At 36.4% G+C, this 19473-nt stretch overlaps 1 protein-coding gene across 1 annotated transcript in view; it reads left to right on the forward strand.

Moving 5' to 3' along the window:
* Positions 1-19259, forward strand: part of NETO1 (neuropilin and tolloid like 1) — a 61679-nt gene extending 42420 nt beyond the window's left edge. The window contains exons 7-10 of the mRNA XM_042869693.1: positions 2962-3190; positions 15184-15297; positions 17545-18103; positions 19199-19259. Of these exons, the coding sequence (XP_042725627.1) occupies positions 2962-3190; positions 15184-15297; positions 17545-18103; positions 19199-19259 (963 nt within the window). The remainder of the gene's footprint in view (positions 1-2961; positions 3191-15183; positions 15298-17544; positions 18104-19198) is intronic.
* The last annotated feature ends 214 nt before the right edge of the window (positions 19260-19473 follow it).

The following is a 19473-nucleotide window of genomic DNA, read 5'->3' on the forward strand; positions in this document are numbered from 1 at the left end:
ACAGCAATAAGACAAAAAATATAATCTGTGCATTTTGCATTATATCTATATGGTCTTACTATGCCTAAATATGATCTATTTTATATACGTATGTATAGTGATAAGTGGAATATTATGCAGACAAGGACTATTTCAGCAGCTTCGCAGGGAGGCTGAGTGCCAGGGTTTCACGGTGCCTGTTAGGCTTGTGTTTGAACATTGACTGGTCTCTAGGCCACAGGAAACTGCTCTTCAGACCTGTCCCAGTTATGGCTATTTTCAGATGTGGGAGTTCTAGTTCTGGTTCCTGCCATACTTCCCTTCGTCTTCCAAATCTTGTTCTGGCAGTACAGTGGTGACCCTAGGAGCTGCTAGTATAGGAGGGCCTTGTCAACCACTGGAGTGAGGAGCCCATCTCACCCATCTGATTTCTGCATGGCTTCATTTGAATCTTTTGCTGGTCCAAAACTTGTGCCTAAACCTCTCTTACTAGACTTTTGTTGCTCATTCAAGTTTGTTTTCCAGTTGACTTCTGCATGTTTTCACACCTTTCCTTTTAGAGGTGTAACAGCTTCTAGGAAGTAGATTAAAGTAAATTCCAGCCATGGAATTGTAGAATCATTAGGTTTGGAAAAGACCTCTAAGATTGTCTAGTCCAACCACGAACTCATCCCCACCATGCCCCCTGACCATGTCCCTCAGTGCCACATCAACACCATCCACACATTTCTTGAACACCTCCAGGGATGGTGACCACCTCACTGGGCAGCCTGTACCTGCTCTTTATGAGATGTTCTGAACCCAGTCTGAACCTTCATCTGCTTAGTGGCCATGGAAGAGGCTGAAAAGGGCAGGAAACTGAAAACTGGGATTCCCCTGAAGAGTTAAAGTTGCCTGGCATCAGCAAGACTTAAATGCTCTAAATGAATGGAGAATGGCAAGAGCAAGGTTTGGAGGGAAAAGGAAAAGGGTCAGATGCCTTGGCACATGGTGAAGGGAGAAAGATTGGAGAGAATGAAAGAGACTTGCAAAGTGATACAGCCAGTGCAGAGAAACTTCAGAAATACATTTCCTGTACTCAAGAGATTTAAGAGTTCAAAACAAGCCTTTAAATATGACTTTGCCAAGGAAGTTGGTGACCCATTTTAACCGAAATGGAATGTCTATGCTCCTAATACAAGAGGAAATTACAGGACAATTCCAGACAATATATTAATAAAATTGGTGGATGACTGAACTCAAGTAATTTTTCATTTCTCTACAGGAGTGGAACAAGGGCAAATGAAATTAAAAACAAAATTATCAAGAAGACCAACACTACAAAAACAATTTCTTTGCATATTTGCCATCTGAAAATTATTACCTTTTGCTGCTAAATGTTCAATTTTGTGGAGATCAGTACAGCTGCTTCAATTTGTAGTATTCAAAAATAATAATGTAAAAAGATGCTGAAAGAAAGATTTATCTGTAATTTAATTGAAATATGTTCCTCACAGTTCTTCTGGAGGATGGCTATGTTGGAACAGAGTTAGGGTATGCTCTAAGAAATGACATAGTGGAAAAAATGAAATGAAATTCATATACTGAATTTCATGTGCAAGTAAAAAAATGTCAAGCAAATATTTGCTTCAAAAAGACCAGTTACAAAGAATAGCAAGGGAAGGAAATGTGCTGTAATACGATATCTTTAAAAAAAAAAATGAATAAATAAAAATCTGAGCTATAATTAAGCAGTGTCAGACTTCTTAGTAAAACTTCTGAAACGTTATGAGTTCTGATATGTCAGTGAGGAGATGTGTTGAGTACTGCATGCTTCTAGAATATAATGTTTGTGTACTTTGTGCCAATCCATAGAAGCCTGTTTGTGAACTGTCCTGTGTATGTAAATAGCTATCTGATGTTAATAAGACTATTTGTAAAGTTAATCTGATGTATAATACAGTGGAGTTTTTTGGGGGATTGTTCTTTCAAGATGCACACAGCCAGACGTTCTCTGACTTTTTATGCAGTTTCTGCCCTACTCCACCTTTCTGTATCATTCTCTTGAAGTCTCCCAGGTACCCTTAGATGTTTGATTATATATCATCTATCTAATGGAAATTTTACTTAGTTTCTGTTGCTGGAATATTTGATGTTGCTTGTTTTAGCAGTTGCCTTTAAAATGAGATTGTTTCCCTGTTCAAGACTGTATAAAGTTGAGTATCAGAAAATAGCATTTTCTCCTCACTTCTTCTGTTGGGTAGGTTTATAGACACCTTCGTAAAGGGTAAGACATATATTATATTTGTAAGAGAACTTAACTTGAATGCGAGTGATATTTTCGAAGGAAAATTTCAAGGTTTCTAGCAGTTTCCACGGAATAATCTTGATTTCATCCCTGCTAAATTATGAAGACAAGTACTGTAAGAGCTTTGTTTAGAAAAGCTGAGATGGTGGCCAAATTGCTTGAGGAAACATGAAAAGATTAATGATTGAGTTCTGCCTGTCTCCTAGATTCTCACTTCCTGATCTGTGTAGCTGAGACATATCACAAAGATGACACATTGACTGTGGGGAGAGAGTAGCAATTATTTGCCTTGTTACTTTCCATGTCAGGCAATAATAGAGCAATACTGTGCCAGTTAAAAGAAGGAATTTCCAGCTTGTCTCTGTCCTTCAGCTTCAAGGACTGTTGTACATACTTCTACTGAAGGGACATATGTTTGGAAATTAGGACTATGCTGCAAAGTATAAAAATCTCGATCTTCTATTTTGGAGTTCTGTTTTGGAGCAAGACAAAATACAAGGAATTATAAATAGTTTGCACTTTCTGTATTAATGCCCACTCAGGGAAGTTGTATGTGAATCACTAGCTCCAGAAAAATTATTTTGATGCTGTTGTGTAGCCTTTCTCCCACAAGATAGAGCACTGTTGCTTAATGCATTGTCAGTCATTCCAAAATGTTTCTACATGTTGCCTTTTCTTTCTTGTTTGTTTCACAGATATATTTGCGATTCTTGGACTATGAGATGCAGAATTCCAATGAATGCAAAAGAAATTTTGTAGCTGTCTATGATGGAAGCAGCTCTGTGGAGGATTTAAAAGCAAAGTTTTGCAGCACTGTTGCAAATGATGTAATGCTGCGGACAGGTCTTGGAGTAATCCGTTTGTGGGCAGATGAAGGCAGTCGAAGCAGCCGATTCCAGATGCTCTTCACATCTTTCCAAGAACGTAAGGTCTTAATCAATGTGTCTGCCTTTCAGTTTGTTAAACAATACCAGTCCCACAAACTGCTAATGTTTTCTTCGTGCAGAGTATACACCAAAGGATTCTCTGAACAAGCTCTGTGAACCAACAGAACAGATTTAATTCTATGAATTTTTAATACTGCACAGTGATTTGTAACACAATAGGTAGAGCACAGGATTCACAGGCAGGAAGGCAAGTACAGCTTGTCACTATAAATGTAATTTTTTCCTGACTCCCAATCTACTGGGCTACTCTGTCAGTTTTCTCTTACATGGCTGGAAAACAGTACAACTCTGAATGTTTTTATCAAGTCTCATGGTTTTTATGAATGTGATTTTTTAGATCTTACAATGATGGTACTTTAAAAACGCTGTATGATTATTTTATAGTAGATGATGGGTACGTTTGTTCATATACCAGAATTTCAACAAACATGTATCAGACAGTGTTAGGCAAATAATGAAGGATTTGGTGGTTTTAATATTCTCTCTATGCAGCTTTCATTCATACATCTGTATGATTTCTGAGCTCATGTAGTAGGAAAGACAGCCTGTGAAAGAAACAAAAGGTACTTCTTGCCAGTCTGAAAAACACGAAACCCAATTATCTCATTCACTGAAAATTATTCAGTTAATCACCTGTGAAAGATTTTGCTTTGTTTTCTTTAATGTAAAAATGCACATATGGTCCCTCGAGGAAGGGGTGTATATATTTGTTTTCTTGTTCTGATTTATGTTCATTTTTAACTTATTTTTTGGTTCGTGTTTCACATTTTTCACAGAAAGATTTCTATGTGACTGTCAGTGATTGAAATGAAGGTGCAATCCTACCAAGCATATCCTTCATCTGTATTCTGTGTGTGTGTACCCCACAATGAGACTGTTGAGAGCGGCCTCCGTAATTCTTTAATTATGGCACTGATTAAAAATTTCTGGCAGTTTACGTGCTTGAAACTGCATATGCCACTGTACTTGCACACTGCAGCATTAGGGTAGATTATATTTTTTTTGTATCTAAGTCAGACCATAGTCTAAAAGAGGCCTCAGTTGAGATGACACTGCTCTTTTCTCATTTCAGCAACTAGAAATGTCTTGAATATTCAAGATCTGATTTTTTTTTTTTTTATTTCTCCACAAGACATCCTGATCTGTTACCTTAGAAACAACTGCATAGACACTGGAGGTTCAAAGCATAAAGAGAAGTAAAGAGTGAAGCAATGTGATGACTAACTTGAGATGAGGGTTTGAATAAGTGTGGGTTTGCAAGATTTCTTCATTTTAAAGGAGAATAAGGAAAGATTTTGTTAGTTTTTATTTTTGTTTTTATTTTTCCTCCAATAACATTCTAATACTACATATTATGAACTCCTCTGTTCTTGTAAACAGCTAATGTTTTATAATGGATGATATTCTGACTGGGAGGTTGAAAATAATAACATGATGTGCCTTCCGTAAATTTATTCTGAACAGGTGTTGCAGACACGAAGCTGAAAATTTATAAAGGGATAAATTGAGATATGTGTACACAGCCTGATCATAAATATTAGAAGAAAATGCATCTGTGTTTTAATGCTGGAAGCTGACTTAAAAGATACAAAGGTGACAATGACTGTACTCTTTGTGCCATGTTATTTGTGCGTAGTGCTGCCCCATACTGCAGATTTGTACTGGCTGTGCAAAGTCAGATCGAGCAAATGCCCAGTCTGCGTGGTGTGATGCAACACATAGCCTGAGTCTTCCATAGTGTGTGGGAATAATTAGATCATCTTCATGGAAGAGGAGGAATGTCAGATTTCATTCAGGGAGATAAGTATAAGGAAACAGACACCTGTGTCTCTATGCACAGAAAGGAAGAAAAAAAAGCTTTTTGTTCACTTAGAGCTGGGGAAAAAAATAAAAAATAGAGGATGACTTTTTTGTTGTGGTTAACTTGCATGTAAAAGAGTGACAAAGTGACTGTTCCTGTGGGAATGACCAGGTGACGCTATGTATAGCTATATGGTGCTCCTTGAGTTCTCCAGTGTGTGGGGTTGCTGACTGTAGACTTAAGTTGTTGAGACTGTGAACTCTCTGTTAGGCAAGGCTCCATGAATGTTTTCTTTCTTAGTCTGTTCATTGTTAATTCTTGTTACAATGCTGTTCTGGGGGAATTTACATTTGTGCAAAAAGAGGAAATCTTAGAGATTTCTTAAATGATTATTTTCATACTATTTCTTCAGTCTGCTCCAATTGTAAATATATACTAGTCCTCTTTTTTTGGCTTCTGAAAACTGGTCTTACAAGTTTCCAAAGCCTTAATGGTGACACTCTGCAGAACAGCAATGCTATTAATATGTTTCAAGGAAGAACAGTCATGAGATGCAATAATTTGTAAAGTTTACTACTCCAGAAAATCGGTAGTGATTCTCATATCATCAAAATTTTAGTAGAGTTCTATGTAACATTTAATAAAAAATATAGCTAATATTGTAGAGTGATGATCTAACAGTTTATGATCAGTATTAGCAGCTATTCCAAATATCATTGGATTTTATCTGTTTAAGTCCTTACCTTTTCAATCTTTTATATGCCCTATTAGCACATACATTTGTGTCATGTTTTTTTTTTTTTTTTAAAAGGCCTAAAATATATTTCAAATATCAAACTAAGTTAAGAGGCAGAAAAAGGAGTGTGTGTGGGGGGGGGGGGGGGGGGAAGTGGAACAAAAACTTGTAGCATCATCAAAAGATTTATGGCCTTTGGTATATGGTGGCATTGAGTGACATGGTTTAGTGGACATAGGGGGTGGTGGGCTGACATTTGGGCTAGATAATCTTAGTGATGTTTTCCAATCTTAATGATTCTATATGTTCATCTGGTAAGAAGACTAGAAAAATGAATTTTTGTTTTTTTCACCCACTAGCTGTTCATTTCATTTTCCATTACTGTGATGTAGATTAACGACAGACATGCTACACCTACAGCTTCTTCAAAGAGATGCTTTTTGAGAGAGCAAAAGAGAGCAGACACACCTACACTATAACCTAAAAGCAGATCTGTAAAACCAGGGCATAAGGGATAAAAGAAAATCCTTTTATATGCAGAACAAATTGTTTATTCTCTCACCTCTGACAGGCGTTTGGTAGCATTGCTTGTCTCTACATCCACAACTCTGCTTCAGAAACCTCACATCAGAAAAAATATCATTTCTCTTATTTTTTTGCTGCTTTGAGCTTTAAGACTATTTTAAAGGCTCTGTCACGTGTAACTTTCTTAAAGTACAAAATATGACTAAAACTTTATTAACAAAACCTATATTTATGTAGAAATCTAGAGTCATGTTTGGAAGAGCACTGCACAGATTTATAGAGTAAGAGCAGTCAAGTCCTTATTTGCAGACAGAATCCTTGAATACGATCATCCCAGCATGAGCAATTCTCTAATGGGGAGAGGGCACTGCAGGTATTTGGTATTAATGGCTGTGTTTATTGTGATAATGCAAAAGAAACACTGAGAAAGGGAACAGAAATACAATAAGTGCAATGCATGCAAAGAAATAGTTTCCACTTCGGAGGACTTAGAAGTGTAAATAGATTATAGCCTTGCTGGATTTCTCCCTGCTTCCACACTGATATATAAAAAAAAGAAATCATTGGGATTGCCTTCTTAATAATGAGCACTCATCTGTGAATTTCAGCCCCTCTATGCTATCTTAAACTGTCTGTAATCACTAACCCCCACTGGTTAAGCTTCCCAATGGTTTTCTGCCCCTGAACAAAACAGGTGTTTGTGGTGCCTACAGTGTGTAACTGTGCTGAATGGAGTGGTGCCTACAGTATATAACTGCTGAATGGAGCTCTGAACACAAGCTTCTGAGCTGCCAGTCTCTAATAGACTCATATTGACATGTGTCTAATATTAACTCTCAGAAAAGATTACATTTATTTGGAGCAGAGCTGTCTGAAGCTGGCTGAGAAAGAAAATTCAGAATTAAAGGCATTTAATTCATTTTCAAGCTCCTAATAGACGTGTTTTAATAAATTGTCTTTTTTTTTTTTTGTGGGAAACGAAAAAGTAATTTTTAAACACTTCAATATACACTTCTAAAGTCATCTGAATTTTATAATTTTAATAAAACAAGTAAACCCATCTATCAGTATCGCTGATGGACATTTCCCTGGGATTGCTGAGAGACAAGTTCCTCTGTTTCCAGGATGATTTGAGGAACATCTGAAGAATTTCTTTTTTCTTTCTCTTGTGAGGAAAAGAAAGCTCTATTTTTCAGTAAGGAGCAATAGGAAATTCTAAATGATCTATGCTTAAAGAATTGATGTGCAGAGCATGATGCAATGAGCTATCTTGAGAACATTAAGAGTAGGTGTGAAATGTGTAATGAGTTCAGCGGAAAATATTTTTCACATCTAACCATTATTCAGATTTCAGAATTTTCTCATTTGCCCTCAGGAGATGGCAAGACCTCTAAAAAACGTTATGACAGGAATGGAAGAGAGGAAGCCTGTAAATAGTAAGTAGGATAAGGCATTCATCTAAGATTACAGAGTTCTGGATTGAAAACCCTATCCTGAAATAGACTCAAAGGATAAATTCTTAAGTTTCAATTAAATAAGATGTAGATACCCAAGATAGCTTGCTCAGAGCTATTGCACAATGTAGAAATAATGGAGTTAAAACTAGCTCCATATAGTGCTGAGAAATAGTGTAAATACACTGGGGAAAGCACTGCACTGGACCAGGCAGGCATTACACCAGATATGTAAGAAGTCAGCTTTTGATTTCATCATATAAAAATACTTTGACCCCACTGTGTCTGCATTTTATACCCAGCGTATAGCATATACCCGGCGTAACCCCTCTAAAAATCATGCTTAGCACACAGATAACATATTTTGTTACTTATACTACTATATCTCTATACTGTACTATTATAGTATAGTACTTTTACTACTATTACTCTATACTATTACAATTATTAATATCACAATGAATATGTTATAGTCCTATATATATCATATTTTTAATATAGTATAAATGAGTGAATACTAATTTGTGATTATTTATTTTGCAACCCAAGTGAAAGCAATATTTTTGGAAAAAAATATGAAATATGACTGCTTTTATTTCATTTACTTTGTAAACATGGCGTATAGAAGAGCTACTAATGCTCTTTATATTTCTCTGCCTTAGGGCTATTCAAGATTAAAAGAATTTGCGATTGGTTTGGATTAGTAAATGAAAATGTATGAATTATTACCTCCATGTGCATTCCAAGAACCTTTTAACATTGAAAAGATGTAGACAATGCCATTGGCTCAATTGTCATAACTTTTGAAATTATTCTTCAAATTCTAAACTTGGCTTTCTTAAGTACCAGGATGGTAACCTTCTGGAAATATGATGGTTGTAACAAACTTCTAGTCTTCTAACTTGTCTCCACTAAGAATAAATTATATTTATTAGTCAGGTAACAGTAATAAATTTATTATTCTACAGTTTTTTAAAGTATATGTTTCATAAACCTAAAAAAGTCTCTCTCTATATACCATCTCTCTACCTTCTTAAAGCACTTGTTTATGTGTCTTCTAGGGTAAGTGCTCCATCTTGTGTTCAGAGTAAATACTTGTTGCAAAAGAGAAGTCACTACATTACGCTTTGTTCCATGACCACAAAATTTGTTTGTGTATTGAAATGCAAGGCACACCTACACATAACATAGAACATTTTTTAAGAACGTTTTACATCTTAAAGGGAAACTGTTTGAAGGTTTATATACACACACATATATATGTATATATATATGTATAATTTCCATACAAATAATGCATGGTTCAACTCTAAAACAGAAAAAGGTCTTTGAGTAATTTTTCTCATTGAATTTTTAAATTACAGTATTTTTGTACTTTACAAATTCAATGTTTTAGGAAAGACTTTCAGTTATTAAAGTAGATCAACTTGAATTATATGAATAATTACAATTTGTTTACTTGTGCTGTTAACATTATGAATTGTTCATTGTGCTGAATATGTTACTAATTTCTAGGCCAGTACCTTGGCTGATTTTGATTCAAGATTGCATTGGGATACAGTAAAAATAAATGCAACTTTGTGATCTAAGCTGTAATTTTTAATCCTATTATCAAGCCATGTCTTTTCAGCCTCTTTGAGGCTGGAAGAGACTTTGGGGTTTGAACTCTGCCTTAGACCTACTCAAAACAGAGTCAACAGCTGGTAACAGGGGGTGGTGGGGCAGTGTCTGTTTGGGTTTTCGATATCCCCTACAAAGGAGACTGCAGAAACTTGTGGAAAAACAAATCTTGCCCAGTGTATGACAACTCACAAAGTAAAAACTTTGTTCTTGTGTTTAGAAGGAATGTGTTTCATTTAGAGCTCATTGTGTCTGCTAGGCACCACTAAGAAGGTCCTAGCTCTGTCTTTTTTACTCTGCCCCATTAATTATTTGTACAGACTGACAGTATTTCCTCTGAACCTTCCCTTTTCCAGACTGATTCAGTTCCAGCTCTCCCAGACTTCCCTCATACGTCAGATTACACAAGCCTTTAATAATCTTTGTGGCCTTCTGTTGGACTCAGTCCATAATGTTCGTGTCTTTCTTAAGCGAGGGAGCCCAGAACTGAACACAGCACTGTAGATGTGAATCATAGCTGCTGGGCAGAGAGTCACTTCTCTTCAGCTGCTAGCAGTGTTCTTTCTAATGCAACCTAGTACTTGATTGACTTTCCTTGACACAAGGGCAAAGTGTTGGTTCATTATCATCTTACTGTACATCACCACCTTTTCTGCAAACTTGCTTTCCAGTCTGCTGTCCGGTCCCTAGAACATGAAATTATTCCTTTTGTGCCCTCCTGTGCAGCCCTACACAGGCAGTTAAAATTCCGATAAGCCTGTGAATATGTGGCTACAGACGCTTACTGCAGTATTTCTCTGTAGTTCACATTTGTCTGCTCACTAATCCTGGACCTAAAACCAGAAGTTAACACAATCCAAGGCAGACAGACCTCTGTTCAGTCCTGCTGCTCACTCATGTAAGGACATTTAAGTAGCTGTGGAGAAGACTGTAGACTGATGGATCTGTCTCCTGTTGAGTACAGAGGCTTTCTATTTGAAGCTAGTGATAGTGGCTACTTCCTTTTGTAAAAGCATACATTCACACTTTTTCCTTATTGTTAAACTTTTACGTGTTGTGGCATTGCTGTAGAAGATAGCAAAGGTTGAGCTATACAGTGCTGCAGCCACAAACCATGTCTGCTTGATTCTCCTCCCATCCAGAGTTCTGTAGCACCCTCAAGGTAAGTGTTGGACCAGACTTGACTTGCTTTAAAAACATCTTGTTCAGTTCCAAATAGGTTTTTTTGTTGCTGTTACTGGAATACCCCTGATACTGCATCCCAAGAACCTTCTGCTATGCCTCTTCAAGGACAAAGGAGCTAATTCTTTCAATGTATGTTCAGACTGGCAAGTTTTCAGCTTCCCCTGGTGATTTCATTCCACAAAAAAACAAAAAAGGGGGCGGGGGGGGGGCTACTCAGAGTGGGGAACAATATTGATTTCTTGTCCAAAACAATCACTCTAATCACTGAGTTTAAGAGACCAAAGAATATTTGACATATTAATATTTGAGATATTAATTTTACAAACATAAACAGAGAAGTACTGTTCATTGTTATGTCTAGAAATATATTGTGCTTGGGTTTTTCTCATGGTAGATTTGGTGTAGTTATTCTGAGATTTCCTTCCTCTCTTTCCATCTAGTCTTGAAGTTTATTTACATAGCCGTTCTTTCTTCAATAATTCAAGGTGCTGTTGACTGTAGAGAGACAGAAACTCTTCCTTTTTCCTTCATTTCTCCTGACTTTTGTTTCTCCTTGCCATCTCCTTGCCATCATTTTGCATGAATATTGTGTCTTCTAAAATCTACGAGAAAAAATAAAAAGAAAAAAAAAAAGAAAAAAAAAAGAAAGAAAGAAAAGAATTGCTCTTCTTTTTTGTCTCTTATTGCTGGAACATTTCCTGATATTTCAAATTTGATGAAGTATTTTCTAATTACTTTCAGCATGGAATGTCTTATATTTCCTCTATTTCTCTGTTCTTCATGCTTCCTTTACTGTTCATTTCCTTTACTACTTTCCTCCACCTATTCTTTTTTCTATTTACCATACTTATACTTCTAAATTCCCATATTTCCTTCTTTTGTTTAAATTGTTCTCTAATGTTTTGGGGAGCTGTTTTCCCACTATGAATCCTTTCTTTGCTGTCACATTCAGAGTTAGATCAGACTGAATTTAAAGTGGCAAGGGCAATCGTAGACATTTTAAGGTTCTGCCTGCTGAAACAGCATTTCATCCTCACCACATCACTTCTAATTTCTTTCACACCAGTTTATGTATTGTGTTTGTTTGTTTTCTTTATGTCTTTATTAGCATTTTGGTCTTTTCTTGTCCACTTCTTATGCATTACCATTTATTTTGATTGGTAGCTGGTTGGGTATTCTTAATTTCCCTTTTGTAAGTTCTCTCCCTTTCTCTTTAGTTTTTGCTTAGAGCACACAGTTAGAGTGCCAAATTATCTCCACACTGACCAGAACAAAAGGAGTGCAGCTAGATTGTGAAAGAATAATGGTGCCTCTGGCAGGTTCTCTACTACGTCATGATGTGACACTGTCCCCAGATAAGGACTGTTCCAAAGTACTCTCATTTTCTAATATGTATGTGTGCTGTTCTGCTTTTCTACCTGCTTTAAAGTAAAAGCCTTCCTTTAACAAACTTAATACCTGATCAGGCTCTCTGCAGGCTGGAGAGATGGTTTATGGATGTTTTCAAAACTGAGCACTGCTAATTGGCAGAATCAGTTTGGCCAATTTGCCTTCTGTAAAGGTACTCAACTCTTCCCCTACCTTCTCCACAGTGTGGCTTCCCCAAGCCTTGGTTCCAGGTACTGTGCAGCCATGAAACTCAAGCTGTAATTTGGGCAGAAGGAAAATATAAAGCTGTAAGCATTAAAATAGATCTTCTGCTATGGAATTGTAACCATTGCCACTAAGGGATATTATGATGTATTATATATATTTTAGTAGTATTTTCTACTTTTTAAAAGCAATGCAAGCAGTGGAAACAAAAGAGCTGCTATGTTTCGTATTTTAAAAACACGTAAAGCCAGCTTATAAAGCCTCTCAAACTGAAATTTTTATCTACATTATTTTATGTAAATATCTGTGTTTTAAAAATGTGTTATTTATATAATAGATCAATAACTCTTTAAGCCTCTGACAATACTGGACTTCTGTGAAGTCAACAGAAGCGTAGTTTAGAAAGTATATGCTATTTGAAGATGCAAACCTTTATATATGCCATAGATAAATGTATTTATGCTATAGTATGTGATAGGATAGATCTGTACAAGGGCTGCTCTAAGAACAATGCCTGTTGTACTATAGTGGCCCATTATATTGTAGGTAGATGATGGTGATATGGTAGTAGAGGTTGAATCTTCCCACCGATATCCCATTACTTGTTGCAGTGTGACAGATGGCAGCAGAGGGGAGGTCAGACAAAGTGGTGTCTGACATGAATGTGTGTACGAAGTAAAGATATGCTGCTGAATTCTCCCACGTGAAAAAAAAAAAAAAAAAAAAAATGCACCCATGGATATTCACTGGCACTTTCTGAATGTTCATGGAGACCAAACAGTGGATATGACTACAGTGTGGCTGTGGAGAGAGTGACATGATAGACAAGGCTAGATGGTCATTCACAGCTGTTACTCCATGAGAAGACAGGCATCTCAATCAGCTAATTTGTGTGAATTGGTGGATTTCAGCCAGGGAACTGTGTGTAGAGCTGAATATCAACTTCATTATATTGGAAATGATGGTTGCAGCATTGGAATACTGCAAAGTTTGCAGCAGATGGGTCCCATGAATTCTCATGCAGGAGCTGAAAGAACACTGTGCAAGTTTATCAGGACCTATTGAACAAATACAAGGCTGAAGTTCACAGTTTCATGGATCACGTCATTACCATTGATGAGATGTGGTGTCACCATTATGAGCCAGAGTCAAAACAGCAGTCCGTAGAGTAGTGACATGTGAATTCCCCATACTATAAAAAATTCCATATGAAGCCCTCAGAGGGTAAAGCAACGTACACTGGCTTTTGGGATAGGAAAGGAGTGATTCTTTTAGATTTCTTGAAACCTGGACAAGCCATCAGCTCTGACTGCTGCACTGTGACAATGACTATAAGCTGATGGCTCGAATTTCCAGAATCAGGCCAGAGAAGAAGACAGCCTTTCTCCTGCAATGTGGTAGCACCATACCCCCTACCAGTTTGAAAATTGTGGAGCACACCGCCAATCTGGGCTGGACTGTCCTGCCCCACCCACTGTATTTCTGGATTTCACGCCTTCTGACTTCCATCTGTTTGGGCGCACGAAAGATGAACTGTGTGGCAACATTTTCCCATTAATGGTGCCATCACAGCAACTGTGAAACAATGGATTACCTCTGCTGGTATAGATATTTACAAGCTCAGCATTCAGCAACAAGTTCCTCTTGGTTGGTCCTCTTGAAATCACACAGCTAATGGTGGTGACTGTGTCAAAAAATAGTGTTGTGTAGCTGAGAATTACCTTCAGAGAAACCTCATATCTAAGGATATATACAAGTTTTGATGGCTTTTATTATTTATTCAAAAGAATGTAACTGATCTGGAGAAGCCATTATAGTCAGTTATGCATATCTGAACTTATACAGTTACTGAAAAGGGAATTTCCTGATATAATATATGATGTCATTAATTTCTGAGACACAAAGCCTTTGCATTGTCCTTAGCAAATCACTGAAGCAGTCTTCTGCTCTCAACCAGTCTCCACGGTGCAAATATGTCTTACTATATGAAGTATTTTTAAAAGTACAGGAGAGAAAAATTTCCATGAAGCATCAAATTTTATTACTGTCAACATCATAACTGCTTTTTGATTAGCAGCTTCTTAAGTTATTTTTTAAAAACTTTTCCTTAGGAAATATAATAATGGTTTGGGGTTGAGCTAAAATAAAATTGCATAAAGAGTTCATTTTTGTTGATTTCACACTGATAAATTGTGTAGCTTTTTTCCATAATGAGGAAGATTTGGCTTTTTTTTTTTTTTAATTTAATTAAAAGAAATATGAGAAGTGAATTATCTTTACTATATTAAATGATTTTGCAATACTGTCTTTCTAACCCCAATACCTGAGAATCAGGTCCAATTCCTATTGATGACCTCAAAGCTGCCACCATTGTAAAAGTTTGTTCTTCAGTAAAGCTTTAATCCTGCATGATTCCCTTAAATTATGAGCTCTAAGGACACTGATGACAGTTGCTGTTTTTAATCTTCACATGTGGCTAATAGGATACTTTTTTCTACTGCAATCTTTCTTTTTAGCTTCTTTTTTAATAGTTTTATTTTCTCTGAATATAAGGGTTCAGATATCATTGATACAAGCACTAAAGTATGTATCTTCATTCAGCCATGCAAGGTTTCTTCTAAAATTGGAGTTTCTACAACAAACTTTGAAACGAATTCTTTGACTTGTACTGGATCTAGCTATGATATAGTCAACATTCTCCTTATTAGCTCATAAAGTACTGTGTTTTGGATCTATGTGGCTAAAACTATGTTGATTACACACCAGTGACCCCCCATCAATATATGAGGTGTCAACCCGCTGCAGCCAACAGAGTTAAACTGTGGTGAAGAAGTCCATCTGTCTTAGTCAAAAGTGAAAATCTGTTGCTCCAGAGTAATAAATGGTGTGTGACTTGAGTGCTGCTGATAGTGTATGTCAGATATTAAATATGCTTAAGGAACCTGTGTTGTACAGCTTTCTCCTAGTACAGGTGGTTATGATACAGCCTTGATATACTTGTTGTAAAGAACTGAATGATTTACTATTTAATATCAGCTTTTTATTTTTGTTTTTAGCCCCTTGTGAAGCCAACACTTTCTTTTGCCACAGTAATATGTGTATTAATAATACATTGGTCTGCAATGGACTCCAGAACTGTGTGTATCCTTGGGATGAAAACCACTGCAAAGGTAATGTGTAGAATTGAAACCGTCAGTTTATCAGACACATGGAATACAGCATGTTCTCCTTAGTTTCTTGTTAAGTATGTATCAGGTTGATCTAGGCTCATGAAATGTAATTCAAGGGTAGCATGCATCAGACAACAGATTAAAATGCAGAGCTGAAAATCTTCGTGGATTTTGCTTTCAGTGTTTGCATTTGTTTTGTTTGGTGCTTGTTTGTGTTTGTTATATCCTTCTGGCAGGCTTTATGACCATTTGGTTTCTGTACAATATAAAAGTTAATTAATAGTAATCTTTTGGTTCCTTTGGTATAGTTGCCTATGCAGTGGAGTAGCATATGCATAAGCAGGTGTCTGCTAGCTGCATGTCATGCCAACAATAGCCCAGGTGGGCTAAAAGCAAACAACATAGCTGAACTGAAATTAGCAGCATTAAAAAGCATCCAGATCCATTTATCATTGCCTAGTGAAATTGAAGTGCAAGGATAAGCACAGGCATCATGTCTGTTTCATAGGCAGGAACTGATATTCCCAATCAGGTGTTGACAAAGTTTCTAAATATTGCTCTATATCTCCATAGAAGCCAGCATCTGTGTTGTCTTCATAAGAAAGAGCTTAACTAACTTGCATTGTAGCTCCAGGATATGGTCTGCTGCTTCTTTTTTTTTTTCCCTCCTCTGCTACAGCAGATTTGTTCCTTAAAACATGAGTAATGCCAAATTTAGGAACCAGTCAAGAAAAAATTCAGAATTACTGGGATTAGCCATCAGCTTGTGAGTCTGCTGAAGTCTGTAAAAGCCTGACAAGCAGTGCAGCAGGATAAAAAATAAATGAAATCATGTTTCAAAGGAACACGACAAAATTGTGACATCAAAAAATATTCTTCAAAGAAATAAACAACCAGGGAAGAACTGTGCTTCTTCAGCACAGACAAAAATCGAAAACCTTCCCCTCTCTAATTTCCAGAATGATTTTCATCTTTCACATGCCAAATATTTTTTTTGTTGGGCCCTGTGCTTGTATCCCATCATACCATCATACCATGTTTGATGGTACCTGCAAAAACAACTGTTTGCTGCTCCACTCCTTTTTCTAAATCTGTTCTTTCCCTACAGGCTTTGTCAGTCAGTTAGAGAAACCCCAAATGGATCTATAAGAGTAGGCAATGGGGAGTACTGAAAAGTTCATTTTGCGTATCAAGAAGATTATAAAGAGCTGGATTTTACTATTTGGGGGCCAGTGACTTTCATTTCAAAGGCTTTTTATTATGTTCTTTGGTATGTTTTAAGTTGATAGAAAAATAACACCAGATAGGGTATTGAAACTTAATCACAGTTGTCAATTTTGATGTGCCTGTGAGAAGCTGATGTGACTGCTTTCAGCTCGGCTCTGTCACTGTCTGAGGTGTCATCAGCTGTTTGAAATTAAATAACGGAAGAACATACAGAACACTAGAGTGATTTTTTTTTTCTCTGTATTATTTTATTGCATATTTTTCTTCATTCTCAACACCAAATTTTCTGGCCAGCTTCTTGGCAGACCTTGAGTAAAGCATCATAGCTCTGATCAGCTTTGAGCATTTATACATCTTTTGTAATGTTCTGGAAAGTAATAGGTCACAAACAAAATAAATAACCTGCTCTCTTTTTTTTTTCTTTTTTCTTTTTTTCCCCTTTCTGGAAGCTCAGTTTGAATAGCTCTTCTATTTTCTCCTGACTTAGCTTTTCATTGACTATCAACAGTCCCCAGTTAGCTCATAAATAACAGTAGTTCAAAAAAGTTCCCAATGCAAAGAATTTATTTCTAGAACCTGTAAAGACTTGCTGTTTCATTAATCTTAATGTTCCACCTGCATGTATTTACTGGAAAAAAGAGTAAATAACAGAAATTTTGCATCTGACATGGGGGCTTTAGCAGGTGAATAGAGTTCAGAGGTGGCACTAAATCCATTTATTTCTTATTGTGGTTGCTTTTTCTATTAAACAAGCATATAAATATTTCAGCTAGCTAAGATTATAATATACCCCGAATAAAGCACTAAGTGTGGGGCCAATTGGAGGACCTACGTGTTATTTGTTTGGTTTGCACAAGTACCTGATTTCTTCCTTTTCACTTTTCCCCAGTAAGACCAACTATGTGAACTTAGACATAGTCTAGGCGTGGCTTTGCAGTGATCTGTGAACACATCATGGCTGTTTTTAATCTTGATATGAAATTAATTCTGTGTTTTATTTCTTTTCTTCATTGCACACAGAAAAAAGAAAAGCTAACCTATTGGACCAACTCACCAATACCAGTGGGACTATAATTGGGGTGACCTCTTGCATTGTCATCATCCTCATTGTTATCTCTGTGATAGTACAGATCAAGCAGCCTCGTAAAAAATTTGTCCAAAGGAAAACAGACTTTGATCAAACAGTGTTCCAGGAGGTGTTTGAGCCTCCTCATTATGAGTTATGCACCCTCAGAGGGACAGGGACTACAGCTGACCTTGCTGATGTTGCAGATGACTTTGAAAATTATCATAAACTGCGGAGATCATCTTCAAAATGCATTCATGACCATCACTGTGGATCACAACTGTCTAGCACTAAGGGCAGCCGTAGTAACCTCAGCACAAGAGATGCTTCTGTCTTGACAGAAATACAACCCCAGCCTGTAAAACCCCTCATTCAACCCATGAACAGGAGAAATATCCTTGTCATGAAGCATAGCTACTCACAAGATGCTGCAGATGCGTGTGAGATAGATGAAATTGAAGAGGTACCAACCACAAGCCACAGGCTGTCAAGACATGATAAAGCTGTTCAGCGGTCAGTATCAATAGATTTTTGATGAAGACTGTTGTGTAAGGACTTGATTGCCCAAACATATTCACTTTTTTTTCTTTTTTTTTCCAGTAAAGGCATATTCTTTTATTTCTCTGTTTATTGCTTAAATTTCTGTTTCTTGACAGCACATGCCATTTGTTATCACTCTCTGTCTCTCATCTCTGCTCCAGTTTCATGGAGGCTTCTGCATCTCAGTTTCAGCTTTCAATCCAATATCTTTCTTTCACTGTTTTATTTACATGCCCACATGCATGCACACACAAGCCAACAGAGAACAGGTACATTTTTTAAAAAAACCAAAGATTTTGTCTAATTTTAGCTTTTGAAATAGCCACATGCATATGGTTTCCTTGAAACTGAGGTGGCGTTGAATTTTGTCCACTATTGGTCTAACATTTCTAAATCAACGCAACAACAAAAATACATTTATTCATTATGACACATGACAGAACAAGGAGACGGGCAGTAAGGAAACCCATGAAATAGTATCTTTTATGAAGTGAGTGACAGTATTTGCATAACATTAATGTATGTGTTCCACTATCACAGTGTATTTTTTTTATATAAACATATATTAATTATGAGACAGTGTAGCAAATAGAGAATGCTCATATATTTACATATAAGAATGTAGTTAAAAAAAATCTTTTTAATCAGTGAAAATATCAAGCATGATATTTTTAATAGAAAAGTTAGGTTATTGTATACTGCACTCTAAATGACTGTAAATATAAACTATTAAAAGTTTACAAGTAGAGAAAAAGGGAAAAGAGATATGAACCATTTATTTGGAAAAGCAAACAGAAACTTTTTATAAATATTTGTGTTTTCTCTTGCATGCATTATTTATGCACTTCTTGTGACTGTTTACATGCTCTCCGTATTTTCTTTGCACATTAAGGCATTTCTTTCTCTTAAAAAGAAGTTATCTTAATCTAATTGCATGCCTATGTAAATTACTTCATGAATATTGAACAGCTAATCAATATGTACTCTCTATTAAGTATCTATATGCATATATTTCTTTTTTTCTATGCAAACATTATTATTTTGAATGAAATAGCCATAACATTCCAGGTTCTGCCTCATTGGGTCTCTAAGCAAACATGAGTCTGAGTACAACACAACTAGGGTCTAAGAGACAAACCTGAGGTAAGTAAACATACCTGTACAACAAATGAACCATCTGTTGCTTTTCATTTTATTTGTTATATTGTTGAAATGTCTGTTAGTTCCCAGTTTATACACCACCTCATAGAAATCTTTGCATAGAAAGAGATGTACGTTTGAATACAGAGAAAACTAAACATCAGATAAATGATTAGTTTAGCACTGTGAACTAAAACAATAAC

This window comes from Lagopus leucura, unplaced genomic scaffold (genome assembly GCF_019238085.1).
Source record: "Lagopus leucura isolate 7727_CA_CO unplaced genomic scaffold, USGS_WTPT01 Super-Scaffold_100002, whole genome shotgun sequence".
Classification (NCBI taxonomy): Eukaryota; Metazoa; Chordata; class Aves; order Galliformes; family Phasianidae; genus Lagopus; species Lagopus leucura.